We start from the raw sequence: 18,984 nt of genomic DNA, 5'->3' as shown, positions 1-18,984 counted from the left end.
AAATCTACTGTGAACTGCAGCCCTTCCAATCTCTGCCCCACCCCCACCCCTACTACTCCTAATAGCTGGGATCATAGGCATGAGCCACTACTTCTGGCCTTTGCACTGATCGTGAAATTAAACTGAGTGGCTGGGACCAAATTCTCATTCTCCTCTAAGGAAACTTGTAGTTATTCCTGGTCAGTTGAACTTTCTATCTTGAATGAATAAATTTCTGTGTTCTACCTTGCAAAACTTTAGAGTAGACAAAATACTTTCTATCACTCCTACTTTGAGGATTTCAAGGTAGGTTTTCTGGTTGTCCCTACCTTCCTCTGATAAAGGGCTCAGATTCCCAGAACACCAAGAGCTTGTGCACCCCATTTTATAGACTTTGGCCCTGTGACAAGACTTAGCCTGGTCTCTGATTTGAGGCTGTCAAAGGCTCAAGACACTGTTCTCCCTACCAGCCCTAACACAAGGAGCACAAAGGCTTGGCCTAAAGACATCACTGATGGGACCATGAATGATGAACAAGAAATGAAGGACTCTTCTCCTTAGGTATCCTAAATTTTCTATGTCTAGTGCATGACCAGTGAATCCTTGTGATTAGAGTTCTATCCTAGAGTCCTGTGCCACACCCAAGTGGAAGGTCTGTGAGCCTCAGATAAAATCACCAGGACCCATTTCTGTCCTCTCCCTTATTCCCCTTTACAATGTGCTAGCCTTTTTAAAATATTTTAATTGTGAAGGTGATGTACAGAGGGATTACAGTTACATACGTCAGGCAATGAGTGCATTTCTTTTTGAACAGTGTCACCCTCTCCCTCATTTTCTACCAGTTTTTTCCCCTCTCAACGCTCCTCTCCCCTAAGTTGCATAGGTCATTTCCAACATAGTGTGTAGTGAATATTGCTGCTGAACTAGTTCACCCACTTTGTCCCACTGTTTCTGTAGAAAGGGCGCAGAACTCAAAAACAGCAATAAAAAAAGGAAAAAAAGAATCACAAATAGCACAATAAAAAAAATCTCTTGTTTCCATTTCTTGGAGTTCATTTCAGTAAGCATCATTTTATATGATCATATGCACATAGCTATTGAGCCCTTGTGATCCTTTCCTAAGAATATCCTCCTTTGGTCTCATTGTGTGAATGTTTAGAGTCCTGTTTAATTTGTAATTTCCAAGTCTAATTTTTTATTTTTTACTATCCGTTGGGTTTACTTGTAGATTTATAGGCACATTTTAATTACTACAAGTGAGAGAAACCATACAACCTTTGTTTCTTTGTGTCTAGCTTACTATGCTTAATATAATTCCATTTCCTTATGAATGGGGCAATGCCCTTCTTTCTGATGGAGGCATAGATAGTGTGCTAATCTTTCCTGAGAGTTTGCACCTCGGGTGGCCCTTGTGTCAATACCATTGATATCAGAGAAGGAGGAAGAGGCGAAGGAAAAGGTCAGTCTCTGCCAAGGTCTCCCTTGCCAGAATGATGTGTCCATTCTTCCAAGTGTAGGTTCTGTTTTGGTTCCTCTGTACATGCTAGAAGAGCAACCAAAGGAGCCCCTATGCACTACACAAAAACAATCAGTGGAACTTGTGACCGCAAAAATTGCTGAGATTGATCCCAGCAGAATTTGAAGTGTGCAATTGCCTCATTTCAGTGTGTACCAAAGTTCTAAACCCCCATGATATACCTGAGGGTGACAGGAGGCCCATAAAGAGAAATCAATTCCTAGTCTAGCAGATCCTGCAACCCTTCTTAGACCTTCTAGATCCTTCCATCCTTCTCTAGATCTATTTTCCAATTTTATCAAGCCATAAATTTTTATCCTGCCTACAACCCAGGAATTCATTAGGCTGTCATGTACCCTCTTGGTCATCTCAGCTCTGCCCCTACCTCTCATTTAGCTTCTAAAAAGTCCAGTGTTCTCCCAGGGATTGTTGCTAATTCCCAGGGATTTATATATTCAGGATTTTTTTTGTCCTTAAGTCTAGATTCCAACTTTGCCTCAACCCAGAGAAAGGACACAACCCCAACTTCACATTTACCCAAGGGAATCCACTTCCTCATAAAAGCACTAGTGAGCAATGTGTCCTCTATAAAAAGATCCCAGAAGAGTGGTAAAGAAGGCTAGCAAACAAACTTTAAAATCCCTAAATGCTGAATTCAGCAGTGAGTTGTTTCCAGACTGGAAACAGCCATGGCCTATGGCACCCAATTAGGCTTTGCCTCTCTCCTCCTTCAGGAGTCTCCTCTGACACCTTCTGGGGTCCAGATAGCAGTCTGATGCTCCTTCAATGAATTCCCATTGTGCTCTGTGTTTGTACTTACTCCACTAGCCTGTTACTTCTCTGTATTTCCCATTCAACTGTACCTTAGAGAGAAGCATTATCTATATTCAGTACTACACACCCGTTCCTAGCATATGGTAGTCATACATATTTGTGGATATTTAATTGGTTGGTTGGATGGATAGATGAATGGATGAGTAAGTGAAGGTGGATGAATAGAGAGGTAGGTGACTCCCATTTCAGGTGAGTATTGATCTCAAAATGAAGCCATCTAATAGAGACATGTGTGGATATGGAGCTCAGAAGAGAGAAGCCAGGCTTGGTTGGAAAGAAGTCGAGATCAGCAAAGCACATATCAATAGCTCTCTTCTTATAAAGGCATGCTTTTTAATGTACCAGACCTTAGCTTCATATGTATTAATCTTTACTCTTTGGGTTAATCCTTTCCACCACATCTTAACCCCAGGCCCTTTGTAATTATGGTCCTAAAGTCATTACTAGCCATAAACTGCTTCATTGTGTCAGTTTCCTCTGAGGTAGTCATCCTTATGGTTAGGCAATGAGATTATCCTCCACAGCAATTCCCAAGCATTATAATCGCTGTTAAGGAACAGTATGGAGTGACTCACTCACTCTCCATCTTACCCTCCTAGTAGAGCCACAGTGAAGTAGCCAGTAGCCACATGTAACTGTATCCATGTTCACGGCTGCACTATTCACAATACTAAGTTATGGAAACAGCCCAGATGCCCTACAACAGATGAGTGGATTAATACAAAGTGGTACGTATACACAATGGAATTTTACTCATCCATTAGGAAGAATAAGATTATGTCATTTGTGAGGAAATGGATAGACCTAGAACAAATCATGCTAAGTAAGGTAAGAGATAAATGACACATGTTTTCTCTCATATATGGAAGCTACAGCTAAAATGTAACTGATATGATAAGCGAATGGCATAGAATTTCTTGGATAAGAATCATATGAGTATAAATCAGTTCAACAAGATTGCTTTCTTATTGATTCCCCCATGAAATGAGCTCGACTGTGAAGCTGGAGGACTTGGTCAAAATGCTGAGATGGCAATTTGATACCTTGTGCCAAACAACTGGATGTGTGACAGTGTGGCAGCATGGAGCAGAATAGGCACAAGACCTCCAAGGTCATTGGAGGATTATGATCTCTACTGTGACTTGTTTTCCTCATTCCCTATGCTCAGGCTTCAGTCTGTGACTTAATACAATTGTCTGGGAACTAGCCTGGACATGTGTCACTATGAATCATATTAACTCCGTAGAAAAACAGGGCCTGAGTCCTAAACAGGAACATAAGTTAACTGTCAAATCACTAGTCATTTATAAACTAGGTAGAGTTTAAAGCAACAACTCTCTGCCAGCCTCTGCTTGTATGAAACAGCCTATATTCTTGTATTTGGGAGCTTAAAAAACTCATGAGATTTAAAAGCACCATGGTATTGTCAGCGCCTGTTTTCATGGCATTGGCTGCAGAGCCAGAGTGAGGGTCTAGACTCACAGAGACCCAAGTTCAGATCATGAGCCTGCTATTTACTAGCTGTGTGATGTGGGATCAGTCTCCTTTATTCTAACTCTCAGGTTTCCAAACCTTAAAAATAGGAGAAAGCCCTGTGTTTTTTTCAGGGTATAAAAGAATAATATATTATGTAGCTAAATTGGTAATAGAAGAGTTTTTTTAATCTTCTATTGCATTTCTTTCAGCCATTTCTGTAGATTTCTCACTAGTGAATGGTACCAGAAGAAGCAAAAGTCCACCAGCAATTCTACTTCTTGTTATTGGAAAGCCCTGTTTTATTATGAGGGTTTATATTTTTAAAAGGGTTGGGGCTGGGAAGGTGGCTCAGTGGTAGAGTGCTTGCCTTGCATGCAAGAGGCCCTGGGTTTGATTCCTAAGTACCACATAAGCAAAAAGAAAAAAGCTGGAAGTGGCACTGTGGCTCTAATGGTAGAGCGCTAGCCTTGAGCTGAAGAGCTGAGGGACAGCGCCCAGGCCCAGAGTTCAGGCCCCACAACCAGACCCCCCCCAAAAAAAATAAATAAAATAAAAGGGTTATATTTTAAAAAGCCAATTTGTTTGCTTCTTTCCTTGTCTTCTCTTGTCAGAGGAGAACAAAGGACAGAGAAGAGTTTTACAAAGACACTTAGCCCCCAGTCTAGTAATTTACCAAACATAAGGTACATTTTTTTTCAAAGTTTTCTTTTTTTTAAGTTTTTATTTATTTTTTATTGTGAAAATACTGTACAGAGGGGTTACAATTACATGGTCAAGATAATGAGTACATTTTTTATCAAGCATTGTAGCCTCCTCCTTTGTTTCCCCTTCCCATCCCTTCCCACCCTCCCCCCCGCTCCCCCCAAAAGTTGTAAAGTTCGTTTTCAACATGACAACTTGTACTTCTCATTGTTGCAGTGGGTCCACCTGTATCCTTATTTATGAGTCAAGCAGAAAAGGTCAGATAAGGTGATGTTAGGAAAATGAACCCTAAGATATGTATTCAAATGTTTTTTTCTTTCATGCGATTGTTTCTAACACAGTTATAAGATTATTTCTTTGTTGCTTTGTATGTCCCTCCCCCACAGTATAACCCCTGCTTTCATTGTATTTGATGTCAGCATAATTTGTGGAGGGGAAGGGGAAAAACATAAGGGACTTCTACCCACACTTGCTCGGGTTCTTTGATGCTGTGCTAAAAATACCATCCATTTCCTATTGTACTCTCACATGATAAGTCAGAGCAAAAGACACACTTCTATAGCTCAAAGATCTCCCCCAAATAGTTTAAAGAAGATTGTTTGTTTCTCTGTTATTAATGGTCCTGAAGCCTAGGTTGCTGTTTTTCTCCACAGTTATTAAGGAACCCAGACTTGTCTGTAAGGTCAAGGCTGATTGCAGGCACATTCATGTTCCAGCTCAAGGAAAGAGGGAGTTTTTCAGGAAAGGATCTCTTCTTATCTTTAAGATGACCCAGAAGCTGCATATAGCACTTTCCACACACATATCATTCTTCACCTGAACTTATCCTGTATCTATACATAGCTGCAAGGGATGCTGGTAAACACAGCCAAGTGAGCAGCCATCTGTCCAGCTATAAATCCACTACTATGAAGATGGGGAAAGTTCTGCTCAACAAGTACCAGTCTCTGACACAGCCTTTCTCTTGCTTCATATGTATTTTTTTAACTTGCTCTGGGTCTAATTATGCACTTTCATCATTCACTGATTGGCTGCCATTAGACCTCCTTGGGGCCTTTGGATACCACTGAAGGAAAAGCTGAGGCCCAAAGAGAGATTGCTTGCTACTCTGGCAAAGGGATCAGCTCAAATATAATTGTTTTCTAAAAAGGTGGTTTTGATATGTGGAACCTTCCCCTCAGCATTGTGAGATATCCTGTTTGACTATTTGTGCAGGTGAGTCATACCTACTCTTTGTACATGGAGTATAATCTCAATTTTCCTACAAAGAGTGCGCTCCTGCCAGGACACTGACACCAACAGACAAATCTGTTACCTATAAGTAATTCTTAAAGGATTACACAGCACTCAACACAAAGGCCTGGATGTTCTGAATTGCAAGTAGCTGAATGAAAGGCTCAAAGTTGTGGAGAAGGCCAGACACCATAAATAAACAAGATCATTCCCATAAATCTTAATTATGGTCTCAGCTCCTCCATTTGCCAGCTCTGTGAACTTGGAAAAGTCATTGCCCAAGCCTAGATTACTATCTTCTCATCTAAAAATTTATGTGCGTATATGTGTGTTGTTTAATAATCTCTCACTAACTGAGCTTAATTCAGTAATCTCTTCAGTTGCTTTTTTAAAAAAAATTGACCAGATTATTCTTACTGTTACTTGTTTGGAACTTTAGATATATATTATCTCACAGTTCTGGGTCTCAGATCAAGGTGATGACAGGCCCACGCTGTTCCCTTTGAAAACTGTAGAAGGACCTTTCTTTGCCTATTTCAGATACTGGCAGCCCAGGCAGTTCATGGCTTACTTGTGACTGTCTGAGCCTTGCATCTATACATCCTCTTCCCTCTGTGTCCAAATTTGTCTTTTTAAATAGGATACCGCTATCATATGCTAAGTCATTAGGATCCACCCTAGTGATTTTATAATCAATATTTTAAAGAAACATCTAATAGGGTCCAAAATAGGGTCACATTTTGAGATCTAGATATGCTGAGATGATGTCAAAGACTCCCTGTTTCAATTTCCCAGTTATGCAATGTGATATAGTAAAAATAAATAAGTAAATATTTGGAGCTGGGACAAGTGGCTCATGTGGGGATAAAGATTTGAGAATACCTGGTCTGGGAAGGTGGCTGAGTGGTAGAGTGCTTGTCTAGCATGCATGAAACCCTGGGTTCAATTCCTAGGACCACATAAACAGAAAAAGCCAGAAGTGGCTCTATGGCTCAAGGGGTAGAGTGCTAGCCTTGAGCACAGAGAGGCTCAGGGATAATGCTCAGGCCCTGAGTTCAAGCCCCAGGATTAGCAAAAAAAAAAAAAAAATTGAGAATATCTAGGGAAGAAGTTTGAGAAACCCTTTCACAGCTACAAGCTGAGTGCAGTCTAACATATCTGCCATCATAGTTAGTGAGGGGCTGAGATCCAGGAATCTGCCGGCCTAGGCAGGAAGTCCTTGAGATGCCATCTCAATGGAAAAAGCTACGTGTAGTGATACAAGCTTGTCATCCTAGCTACAGGAGGAAAGCCTAAATGGGAAGGGTGCAAAAAAGGACTGGGAGAGTGGCTTGTGCAGTAAAGCACCTGCCTAGCAAAGGAGAGTACCTGATTTCAGTACTGCCAATAAACAGACAGACAAACATTTGGGGTTTGTCCCAAGTTCCTAAAACCCTTGGAATCTCTGGAGCAATAAGAACAACTTATGTAGCCGGGCACAGGTAGCTCATGCCTGTAATTCTAGCTACTCAGGAGGTTGAGATCTGAGGATCACGGTTCAAAGCCAGCCCAGGCAGGAAAGTCCATGAGACTCCTATCTCCGATAAACCACCAGAAAACCAGAAGTAGTGCTATGGCTCAAATAGAAGAGCACTCACCTTGAGCTGAAGTGCTGAGGTACAGTGCCCAGGCCCAGAGTTCAAGCCCCACAACCCACAAGAACAAATAACAACTTTTGCATAACTAATGAAATGAATGAATGATGTGTGTATGGGAGGGAGTATCTAGATAGCTTCAGGACGGGGACTGTGTGGCAGAAAGACCAAGGCATGATTAGAAGTTGGAAAATTCTACTTTTCTCCTCCACTCTCAGACCTCCAAGGAGGGGAGTAGGGCTGGAGATGGAACTAATCATCAATGACCAATGATTTAATTAATCATGACTAAAGTCAATAAACCTCCCCAATAATGGAGTTCATTGTACTGGGCTGACGTCAAGGATTCTTTAGCCGTCATTATCCATCCCAGAGGGACCTGCTTGTCCCTTTATCCTCCAGATTTGAGATTTAGGTCAAAATTGTTCATAGCATTCCTTTGCTAAAATATTGGCATTGTTACCTTTGGAATCTCAGGATAACTATGATATTACATGATATTTGTTGTCTGTTATTCAAAAGTATTTTTTGTGAAAATCTGATTTTATTCTTGGAAAAATTCCCTAAAGATGTACCAGTATACAGCTACTTGGGAAGCATAATCAGGAGAATAGCAGGTTCATGACCAGCCCAGGTTAAAGGTAGGAGACTTTGTCTCAAAGACGAAAGTACAGATTGGGTGCCAGTGGCTCATGCCTCTATTCCTAACTAACTGGGAGGATAGCAGTTTCAGGTCAGCTTGGGCAGAAAAGCTCAGGACTCCCATCTCAGTAGAAGATGGGCATGATGGGTATGCCCTTATCATTGCAGCTAATGGAAAGTGTAAAATAAGCAGATCACAGTACAGGTGTGGGCCAAGACAAAAAGATTTTATTTCAAAACAACTAATGCAAAAAAAGGTGGGGGGAGGGCTGAAGATGTGGCTTCTTAGTGGAGCACCTGCCTATCAAACAAGAGGCCCTGAGGGACAGAGAATATAGCTCAAGTGACTGAATGCTGTGCTAACATGCCAGGCTTAGGGAACAGTCAGTACTGCCAAAAATGGTTAATAAAACATATCATTATTGTATTGACAGGTATTTCTTGCTAACCTGTCCATTTCATTTGTGGCCATTTAACCAGATTGCTTTATTTCTTGCTGTACTTGTTTGGCACCTATTACGCCACTAACAAATAAAAACATAGCTAAAGAAGGTAGACAACAATGGCTTCTTATAAGCCACTAGTATAAATACCTGTAGGTTATGGTCAATATTGCTTGTGTGGTTAAGGGACAGAGGGTGGAAAACATTTTGGTCGAGGAAACAAATACCAATGCATAAGGCCAGGCATTGTGTTGCACACTTCTAATCCAAGCACTTGGGTGGCTGAGGCCGAATGACTGTTTGAGGCTAGCTAGCCTAGGATCTTAGGGAAACCATGTGTCAACTAGAACAAAAACAAAGGTGTGTGGTTATTACTGTTCTGACTTCACAACATTTCCTGTTCTCCTTGTTACGTACAACATTAAGTTGTACATTACCTAACCTTAATTATGGCTTTTCCAACTGAGACTGCTTTTGAGTGACTATAAGATGCAGTCTTGGATATACCAGTTACTTTTAAGGGCTATTTTTGTTAGTGGTGGATGTGAGGCTTGAACTCAGGGCCTGGCTGCTGTCCCTGAGCTCTTTTACTCAAGGCTAGTGATCTACCACTTTGAGTCACAGCCCCACTTCTGGTTTTTGAGTGGTTAATTGGAGAAGAGAGTCTCGCAGGGACTTTTCTGCCTGGGCTGGCTTCGAACCTTCTCAGATCTCAGCCTCCTGAATAGCTAGGATTACAGGCATGAGCCACTGATGTCCAGCTCTATTTTAAGTTTTGAACTAAAATAAATAAAAGTATCTTTGCCAATTTGACATGCCAGGAAAGAGGAACAAATTGCTTTGGACAGGCTTAAAGCTAGACTGTAGACCTCTTGTGAATGTCCTTTGTGGGGAAATCTGTGGGGAACACAGGTAGCAAAGATGGCCCTGAGAGGAAGTTGAGTGGGCAGAGCCGGATTTGTTTAGGTTCAGTGTGTAAACATCTCATGAAAGCTTAGGTACATGATAAGGTATGGCCTTTCAGTGATTGGTTGGTTCCATTTCCTCCCCTCCCACGCAGTCTTTTGCTTTAAAAAGGGGATGCTCCCTGTTAATAACCGAGCTCCTGCTTGACTTGACTCCCTGCTGCGTCTGATTGTCTCCTGGGCTAAGGGAGGCTGGTGAGCAGCCGCACTTACCTCTCCTCGGACCCCCTCCAAAGACGGACGAAGACCCAACAGTCCTTTATGTCTGCAGTAATCCAAAATTTGTATAACTATCTTGTGTATAGTCATCTTCTAGTCAAATATCATATATTTAAACTACATGACATTTTGTGGTCCTATAGTAAGCACAAACACATAAAATTAATTTTATTCAAACGAAGGCAAATTATCTACATTTTTTGGCCTTTTCTTCCTATGTTTTCTTCTTTTGTTAAGTAGGATAAGTTCTGAATGCCCCAAAGAGAAGTCCAGAGATGCAGCCAGACGTTGGCGAAGTTAAGAGTCTGAAGTATTTTACGAGCTTGCTCATCAGCTGCCACTTCCTCATAACATGAGCTCACATCTGGATAAGGCTTCTGTTATGAGGCTGACCATCAGCTACTTGCTTGTGAGAAAAGTTCCTCATGCTGATAAGTTCTCCTACAAGGGCATAATAGGCCTGTAATGATGGTTTTAAATCCAAGACGCAGCTCAGACACCAGATCTCCATGTGCTATTTAATTCCCTTTATTGCTTGCCTTGGTTCCATTCCAGGAAGGAGAAAAAGACAGTCCGAGAGCCGAGGAGCCGAGGTGGACAGACCCTCAGCTGGGCCTGCTCCTTTCTGCTCCTGGTGCACAGGTCCCTCTCCGTAAGGATGAGAAACCTGGGCCATTGGGACGGCTTCTCCATCCACGTCTTCTACACGGCAGCAAAAGTAGTGGGGCTTGAACTCAGGGCCTGGGTGCTGTCTCTGAGGCTAGGACTCTACCACCTTTGAGCCACAGCACCACTTCCAGTTTTTCAGTTAATTGGAGGAGAGTCTCACGGGGACTTTCTGCCTGGGCTGGTTTCGAACTATGATCCTCAGATCTCAGCCTCCTGAGTACTTATGATTATAGGCATGAGCCACCAGTGTTTGGCTTCAAACGTAATTTTAATGCATTTTTTTTCTTGGAAAAGATAGGTAGTTTGCAAAATGGTAGGAAAAAGGGCAGTTTTGAATCATCACTAAACTGTGAATTAGCATAAGAGTCCCTGAATGTGTTAATGTGTTATGTGAGATTCTCTAATACCTAGATAAAAATTATATGTCATACTGATTTTTGTTAGGAAAAAAAAAATGAAGTGTCGAGCTTAATAATATTTTAACTGTAAGAGGCTCTTTCTACCCTAACCACTCCTCTATACAACGTGCTCTCGAGGAATGTTCTTGTTCTTAAGGAAAATGGAAGCAGCTAGAATACTTACTTCTGCAAGGGACAGACAGATGCAACTCTGGCTGCCATGAGCATCGGCTCAGGGACCTTAAAGATGTGGCAGCAGAGCACTCTGGTTTAACTCAGAGGTTCCCTTTCACCAGAGGACCAGTCCTGTTTTGCTGGGATTTCCCAGAGCTCCAGAGTCCTATATAGGGTAGCTTCTATATAGTCCTGTATATGAAGCTGGCTTCCTTCCCAGGAACCAACATTGAACCAGCAGTTTGAGAACACAGCCCTATCTCACAACCAGCCTCCCAAGCAAAAGTCCACGCAGCTGGACTGAGTCACACGTTCACTCTGGAGCCAGACATTATGGACAGGGAGATAGCTGGTTCTGACTGGCTTTGTCAGAACCATATGCCCTGCTCTTAAGAGTTGGAAAGTTGGCTCTGGGCCACATCAGCTGCTCATGTGGAAACTGAATTGTTAGAAAGAAGAGGAAAATGAAGGCATCACTATTCTACCCTAGGAATGTTAGCTAGATTTGAGTATGACTTACAGATTGGAAGAGGGGCATGGGGTGCAGACAGGATCACACTCTGTACCTCACATACTGCCTTCTTCTTCTTCCTTGTACTAGGCACCACCTTTAGGGGCAGAATTCAACTTTTCCCTTGAGCAACATCTTTATAGATGCTGATACCGTAGGAATGGGGGAGTGCCTGTATTCCCACACAGGGCTGTTTTCCACTCAGACATTTCACTCCCATGACCCTTTTTACTTGGTACCTACCTCAAACCCGTGCTCACTCTGTAGAACAGGAAGTCACCTTCGCCACAGGAAGCACCCTGCACAGTCTAGGCTGCAGTCTTCCTGCCTTGCTCCTTTCCTGGAGTTGCTCTTTCTCCAGAATCAGGCAGTAAATCTCTAACTTCCTTAGGCATCCCTGATATCTTCCTCACTTACGGTGGGATTACACATTTCTATTCTCTACCATTATTTCAGTGGAATCTCAGAGGAGATAAACACACAGCCATTTAGTCATCTTAATCTGCATGTCACTAATTCATTTCACCAAAGTTGTCTCTTGTGACTGACTTAAATAAATTCATGTTGAGGTTTGTGTAGTACTTTAACAGCTCCTGCCACACAGACATGGTTTCAGAGATGTCCAAGAGCTGGGTGAGGGGACAGAATCTGTGAGTAGACCGAGCAGAAGTTGCTGGGGAGGGAGGAGAAAATAGGGAAGAATGAACTTATATACACACATGGTTTCAGGAAATCTCCAAGACCAGCACACAGAAGAGAGTTCTCACAATACTTGCTTACCACTGTAAATCACTTTCCCCTCCATTAACACGCTTCCTTCTCTGTAGAGAAGAGAGGTTCTATGGTTAGTAGCAGTCAAAGGTTTTAGGGTTGCAAGCAACTGAAACTAAGGCAAAAATGTGTGTGGCAGGGAATTTGACAACTAGCAGAATATAGACCTCACCAAAGAATTACTGCAATCTCCATCTATAGAAAAGGGTCAGGAATCTGTGTCTGGCACCAAGACCTGGTGGGCCACAGGCCCTTGAACTCCATGCAGGATGCCTCGTTCTGGGCAACAGGAGAGGACTTAATGAGCAAGGCCTTAAGAAATGACTTGACCTGATTCTTTCCCAAGTCAAAAATAACCCCAACCCCATGCTCCACCCCCTCCCATGGGCCCCCACTCAAGCTGAATGAAGACTGCCGTGAGACATTTTTTTTGTTCTCTGAATGTCCTCCAATCCACCAATGAACCAGGCAGAGTGATCCCTTTATTGGAGCAATTCTCCCTTGGCTGTGGGTTGATGTCACTCTCATGAGGTGGGCAGGGGGACGATGGCCCAGTGCACTGGGCAAGGGGTGGAGGTGTGTGTGGGGAATGTTCCCTTCCCCTGGTGGCCAATCCCCACGCCCAATCCTCCTGTCATGGAGCCACAAGTGCCGACACGTCTAAGCCGGTTCTGGCAATCAAGAAGCCCAGCACTGCTGCATATGAAACTTTAATGTGAAATTCTGTTAAATGTTTTAGATGGCCCTCGGCCGCAGCCCCAGGGCCCTGCCAGTGGGGCCCGCCCCCCTCAGCACTTGCTGTAGATGGCCGCGCTGCCCCGCTCCTCGAACTCTTCCTTGCTGACCCAGAGCTGCTGGAAGGCCTGCAGCGAGGCCAGGATGGAGCCGCCGGTCCACACGGAGGTCTTCCTCTCGGGAGCCGCCACCACGGTGGGGCTGTCCTCGGGGCAGAGGCGGCTCAGCTCCCGCTGGAAGCGCTCGGGGAAGCCGTCCAGCATGGTGCAGCCGCCGCACAGCAGCACGCTGGCGGCCATCTCCTCCTTGAAGCCGGTGTCCTGGCAGCGGGCCAGGCAGGCGGCCGTGAGCTCGGGGAGGCTGGGCTGGTTGCAGCCCGCCAGGGAGGGCTTGAAGAGCATCTCCGAGCAGCGGAAGCGCTCCTGGCCGATGGTGATGACCTTGCCGTCCGGGAGCTCGTAGTCCACGCGCAGCTCCTCCAGGCCCAGGCCCTGCTCCTCCTCAGGCAGCAGCGCGGCGTAGCAGCACTTCTTCTTGATGTGCTCGATGATGTGCAGGTGGTCGTCCGTGAACTTCTGGCCGGCCTCGTTGAGCAGCTGCAGCAGGTAGTTGGTGAGGTCGCCGCCCGCGTAGGTGGCGCGGCCCGCCAGGCCCGGCAGCACGTCGCCCTCGGAGATGGGCACCACGTGCGAGACGCCGTGGCCGCTCTCCACCACCAGCCCCGAGGTCTTGCCGTACGAGTAGATGGACAGCAGCGCCTGCGAGGTCACGTGCATGGCGGGCACGCGGAAGGTCTCGAACATGAGCTCGGCGTACTTCTCGCGGTTGCCCGCGGGGCTGAGCGGGGGGTCGGACACCAGCACGGCGTGCTCCTCGGGCAGGATCTTCATGGCCGTGTGGAAGATGTACTCCCAGATGTCCTGCACACAGTCCCAGTCCACCACCACGCCGTGCTTCAGCGGGTTCACCAGCTTCAGCGACGCCTCCATGTTGAGCAGCTCGTGGCCCACGTAGGTCTCCTTGCGGGTGTCGCCCGCGTCGGCCGCCAGCTCCGGGCTGCGCTTGCCCACGGTGGAGGAGATGAAGTAGGTGGGCCTCGGCTCGCCCGCGTAGCCGCACTTGCAGTACTGGGAGCCCAGGTCAATGATGAGCGCCTTGATCTTCCGGACTTTCTTGGGCTTCCCCTTGAGCGGGGAGGTGGAAATCGCGTCGCGGGCGCCGGTCTCGGGCCCCGGCCCTGCGCCCGCCTCTCCGGGGTCGCCCTGCGCCGCGCCCAGGGGAACGGGGCTGGGGCTGTTTCGGGTCGCCATCTGCCTTCCTCTCTCACCTGTCTCAGGTCTGCCTCCGGAAGCTCCGTGGGGAGAAGTGGGGGTCCACCTCCAGCTGCGCCTTGGCAACCACTTAGAATTGTGACGCTGACGTTACGGGGCTGGCCCATCCAGAGAGGGGTGGCCCAATCCCCCCCCCCATACCCCTTAATTGACTTGTTCTAGGAGCGCCAGCTGGCTTAGAAATCCAAGCACTCGAGGTCTTAGAGGTTTTACCTCCTACCTCCTGCCTTGTTCACGGACCGCACTCCCCTGCTGCTCATGTTTGAGCTGCTATAATAAATTAGGTGCCCTACCAGCCACCTAAAGTATTTTGCAGAATCCTGGAAGTAGGCAGGGCTAAGGATCAGAATCCAAATGACTTGTCCAAGAGGAAACGGCTCTTAACAGTGATTACTCATCCAACTCCAGCACACCAAAGCTTCCTTAGAGGTTGAGGGACCTAAGCATACTTTCCTCCCATTGTGGCTGTTTCCAGCAGTTACGAAGCTCATGAACCTTTGGCCTTCTTCTTCTCTCATATTCCACAAGGCCAGGAGCACTGCCCTCCTTAAAGGAGGAAGTAGTCAATGTAGCAAAAGCCTCTAATGAAGAGAACAGGGCTGGGGTGAAGTATAAGGTGCCGGCACAGCTAAAGGCAGAATTCTGGAATAAGGCAGGTCTTGGCACTGATGTGTTTGACCTTAGCCCACAGTGGTTGTCCTGACAGTGGGCTAACCAGGCCCCCTCTGCATATTAGGTCTCACCAAGGTGAGAGTTCACATATACCAAAGAGGAAACCACCAAGATAGGAGGGGTGCCCACTCTGGCTGAATATTCTTGGAGGAGCCAATGTTCTTATTAGTAGGACTCAAGGGTTCACTGCCTACACTGTAACTGATGAAAAGCACAAATGTATGTCCAAAAATTATTTCTCTTCCATAGCTATCCCAGCTATACCAGGAAGCTTTTTCTTAAGGAGGGTCATGAACAAATCTATCACTGCCTCCCAAGTAACTAGGATTACAGGCCTCAGTCACCTAGTCGGCCAAGGCTGATTTTGGTAGTTTCTTTCTTATTGCTATAGTCTAACCTACCTTGCACATCATGACATTCGATAAGTATTAATCCAATGAGTGCATCACTTTTATTACCAACAACAACAAAAAAGACCTACTACAAAAAGTAATGTCCAAAGATTCTCAGTACCTAGAAAGGCCCAGGTTACTGGCTTCTGTCACAATCAGTGATGTCATTGTTGGGAAAATTCTCTTACTCTCTTCTGATATAGGCCTTTCAAGGCCTTGAAGCCAGTGGGACTGAGGAACTTTCTGGGAGCAGTATGGCTCTTGAAAGTATATGGGCTCCACAGACAGTAAGCATAGGGGATGGACCTGCCAAGAAGGTGGGTGAACAGGCCTCTTTACAGACGCAGCTCCTCCAGACTGCATCTGTGAAGGAAGGCCCTGCGAAGCGGGCAGTGTGGGTTCGCCGAAGCAGTTCTGAGTCACAGGAAGCTATGCAATCAACATCTAAGGACAAGGGCAAAATAGAGGTGACCAAAGCAGTGGTAGTGGACCTTGGCACTGGCTACTGTAAATGTGGCTTTGCTGGCCTACCCAAGCCCACTCACAAGATCTCAACAACAGTGGGCAAGCCCTACATGGAGACTGCCAAGACTGGGGATAATCGCAAGGAGACGTTTGTGGGGCAGGAACTCCTCAATCCAGAAGTTCGTCTCAAGCTGATTAATCCTCTGAGACATGGCATCATTGTGGACTGGGATACAGTGCAGGACATCTGGGAATATCTCTTCCAACAAGAAATGAAGATCGCCTCAGAAGAGCATGCAGTCTTGGTTTCAGATCCTCCCCTGAGTCCCCACACCAACCGAGAGAAGTACGCTGAGATGCTGTTTGAAACTTTCAACACACCTGCAATGCATATCGCCTACCAGTCCCGCCTGTCCATGTACTCCTATGGGAGAACCTCAGGCCTGGTGGTGGAGGTCGGCCACGGAGTCTCCTATGTAGTCCCAATCTATGAGGGCTACCCTTTGCCCAGCATCACTGGAAGGCTGGATTATGCAGGCTATGACTTGACAGCCTACCTCAAGAACCTGATGAATGACACAGGAAAACAATTTACCGAGGAACAGATGAATATTGTGGAGGACATCAAGAAGAAATGCTGCTTTGTGGCCCTAGACCCTATTGAAGAGAAGAAGGTAGCACGCACTGATCATGAAATTCAGTATACTCTACCTGATGGGAAAGAGATCCACCTGGGCCAAGAGAGGTTCCTTTGCTCAGAAATGTTCTTTAAGCCATCTCTGATCAAGTCTATGCAACTGGGGCTCCACACCCAGACTGTGTCCTGCCTGAACAAGTGTGACATCGCCCTCAAACGAGACCTCATGGGGAACATCCTGCTCTGCGGGGGTAGCACTATGCTCAGTGGTTTCCCTAACCGCCTGCAGAAGGAGCTGAGCAGCATGTGCCCCAATGACAACCCACAGGTAAATGTGTTGCCGGAGAGAGACACTGCAGTGTGGACTGGGGGCTCTATCCTGGCCTCACTTCAGGGTTTCCAACCACTGTGGGTCCACCGCTTCGAATATGAGGAACATGGGCCTTTCTTCCTTTACAGAAGGTGCTTCTGAACTGAATAGATAGAGCCACTGTGGCAGTGTGCTTGCCACCCTGGAGAGCACCTATTCCACACACAGGGAGCTGATCTGATACATACTTTCCTATAGCATTAAACACCCCTCATGTTCCCTCCTCAGTGTGTCTATTTCCTAACTTATGCAGCCTCTTTTAAATTAGCATTTGCTAAAAGTGGAGAGGTGGTGGTGGGGAGGATGAACCACACTTAATTTGGGGAGAGACCTCCCCTAAAATTACCGTCCTTTATTGTATGCATTCCCCTTTAGGAACTACTTTATTACAACAGCTTGGAAAGGAAATGCAGACTAGGCTAAGTGCTGCAGGGATAAGCTTCCTTTCCACAAACACCAACGGGAAGAAAGTTCAACACACAAAGCTGCAGGTCACACTTCCTACCTCACCAGCCATTCTGACAGCCTGGACATTGTTAATGAAGAGGTCTGACTTCTAACTGTGCCTTTTCCTAACTCCCAGTCACTTATATCGCAATAGCAATTCTTCTTAAGCCATCATGGTGAATGGAAGACAAAGAGTATCATGTCATAAGCAAGGTACTTACAGAGGTAGCTCCTCCTCAGAGAATGAGAATTTATACAGATTTCTCCTTTCATATCAGGTAAACTTCTTTTTGAAGTGAACAAAGTTCATTCCTGCTCCATGAGACAGTAATTGACAGTTGTCTGCATGATGCAAACAAATTAATTCTTACTGCTATAACTCACTACTTTAAGGAAACTGAAAATCCATGAAAATCCACACCATTATTAAGACACGTTTACTTCTACATCCAGTCCTTCAGCCTGAGTTCCTTTCCTATTAAAATACACTACAGCAAATGAAAACAATGCTCTGAAGTTATTATATTCACTTATCCTTGCCAAGTCTTTATAGCCTTTCAGAAGTTGAGCATCTAAGTACTGCAAATCTATTATGGGCATGAATTCAAAAGCAGACTTCTCCCAAGGTACAATACACATCTTTTTTCTATTCCTGTTGTGTGAAAACTTTCAAATTACACATAGCGAATAGCCCTATACTCTATACCTAACTTTTTACTAGCCAGGTACAGGGGCTTCCTCCTGAAATTCTATCTACTCAGGTGGCAGACATGGGAGAATTGTGGTTTGAAGCTAGCCTGGGGAAAAGTAGGCCAGGCATGGTGGTACATATGGTCATCCCTGCTAAACTAAAGAGGCATATGCAGGAAGAACACAGTCTGAAGCTGGCCCCAGGAAAAAAAATCTAAGACCCCATTGGAAAAATAACTAAAAAAAAAGCTGCGGATATGACAAGTGGTAAAGCTCTGTGTTCAAACCAAAGTACTACTATTCCAAACCAAATCAATCAACTAACAAAAACAACCAGCAAAAAGAATTAAAAAATTAACTATAGTAATAGTTAATTTTATTTCAGGTAACACTACTCTATAGTATATATACTGTACACTCTGAGGATCAAAAGCACCATTTCCTTAGCAAACAGCAATTAAGGTTCTGATATTAAAAGTCTGGGAGAAATTTAACTTTACCCAAGGATCAGCCACAGAATTCTTGTCAAAATAAACTGAGCTTTTTCTAGACTTGCCAAAAAGGAGAAAACATTCTCAATTTTTCCAAAGAAAATAACAAAGTTCTTTTGGAAACTGAATGAAACAGAGGTCAGAAAGAAAACAGGGGTCAGAAAGAAAAGTAAATTAGATAGCCTAGACACAGATGAAAACATTTTGTTTAAAGCAGAATTTGTAGAACAAAGCATTCCAACCATGCACACCATATACCCCTCACTGCTTACCAAGCTCTGAAATTCTAACCTGTTCTAAGACTGCTGAATCTCTAGCAATAAATAGTCTCTATAATAATGGTTTAACTATAGGAAGGGAAGCTCAACCCAAGTAAATGGGAAGAACATGACCTAGTAACATGAAACATCTTTTTATTCTACTTTAAAGTGAACAAAATCAGTTAAATGATTGTCTTGCTAAATTTTGTTAGCTGTTTACAAATGCTCTATTTTAGCAACTTAAAACTACTCAGAAACATTATGTTACACTGGGCCTTATATAATCAATCCCTGCACTTGGGAGGCTGAGGCCTACACAGTGAGATCC

At 44.8% G+C, this 18,984-nt stretch overlaps 2 protein-coding genes across 2 annotated transcripts; one reads left to right on the top strand and one right to left on the bottom strand.

The window, feature by feature from the left end:
- Positions 1–12,871: 12,871 nt before the first annotated feature.
- Actl7b (actin-like 7B) lies at positions 12,872–14,289 on the bottom strand. Its single transcript, XM_013023284.1, has one exon. It carries the CDS (start codon positions 14,209–14,211, stop codon positions 12,955–12,957), a length of 1,257 nt encoding a protein of 418 aa, XP_012878738.1. The 5' UTR covers positions 14,212–14,289; the 3' UTR covers positions 12,872–12,954.
- A 115-nt stretch (positions 14,290–14,404) lies between these two features.
- On the top strand, positions 14,405–18,962 carry Actl7a (actin-like 7A). Its single transcript, XM_013023283.1, has one exon. The coding sequence runs from the start codon at positions 15,551–15,553 to the stop codon at positions 16,868–16,870; it is 1,320 nt and encodes a 439-aa protein (XP_012878737.1). The 5' UTR covers positions 14,405–15,550; the 3' UTR covers positions 16,871–18,962.
- The last annotated feature ends 22 nt before the right edge of the window (positions 18,963–18,984 follow it).

Source organism: Dipodomys ordii, unplaced genomic scaffold (assembly GCF_000151885.1).
Source record: "Dipodomys ordii isolate 6190 unplaced genomic scaffold, Dord_2.0 Scaffold67, whole genome shotgun sequence".
Taxonomy (NCBI): Eukaryota; Metazoa; Chordata; class Mammalia; order Rodentia; family Heteromyidae; genus Dipodomys; species Dipodomys ordii.
This window is presented reverse-complemented; position numbering and strand designations above follow the sequence as displayed.

What these genes read in the sequence shown, in the direction of transcription:
- Actl7a (XM_013023283.1), top strand. Translation starts at nt 15,551, where the DNA reads ATGGCTCTTGAAAGTATATGGGCTCCACAGACAGTAAGCATAGGGGAT.
- Actl7b (XM_013023284.1), bottom strand. Translation starts at nt 14,211, where the DNA reads ATGGCGACCCGAAACAGCCCCAGCCCCGTTCCCCTGGGCGCGGCGCAG.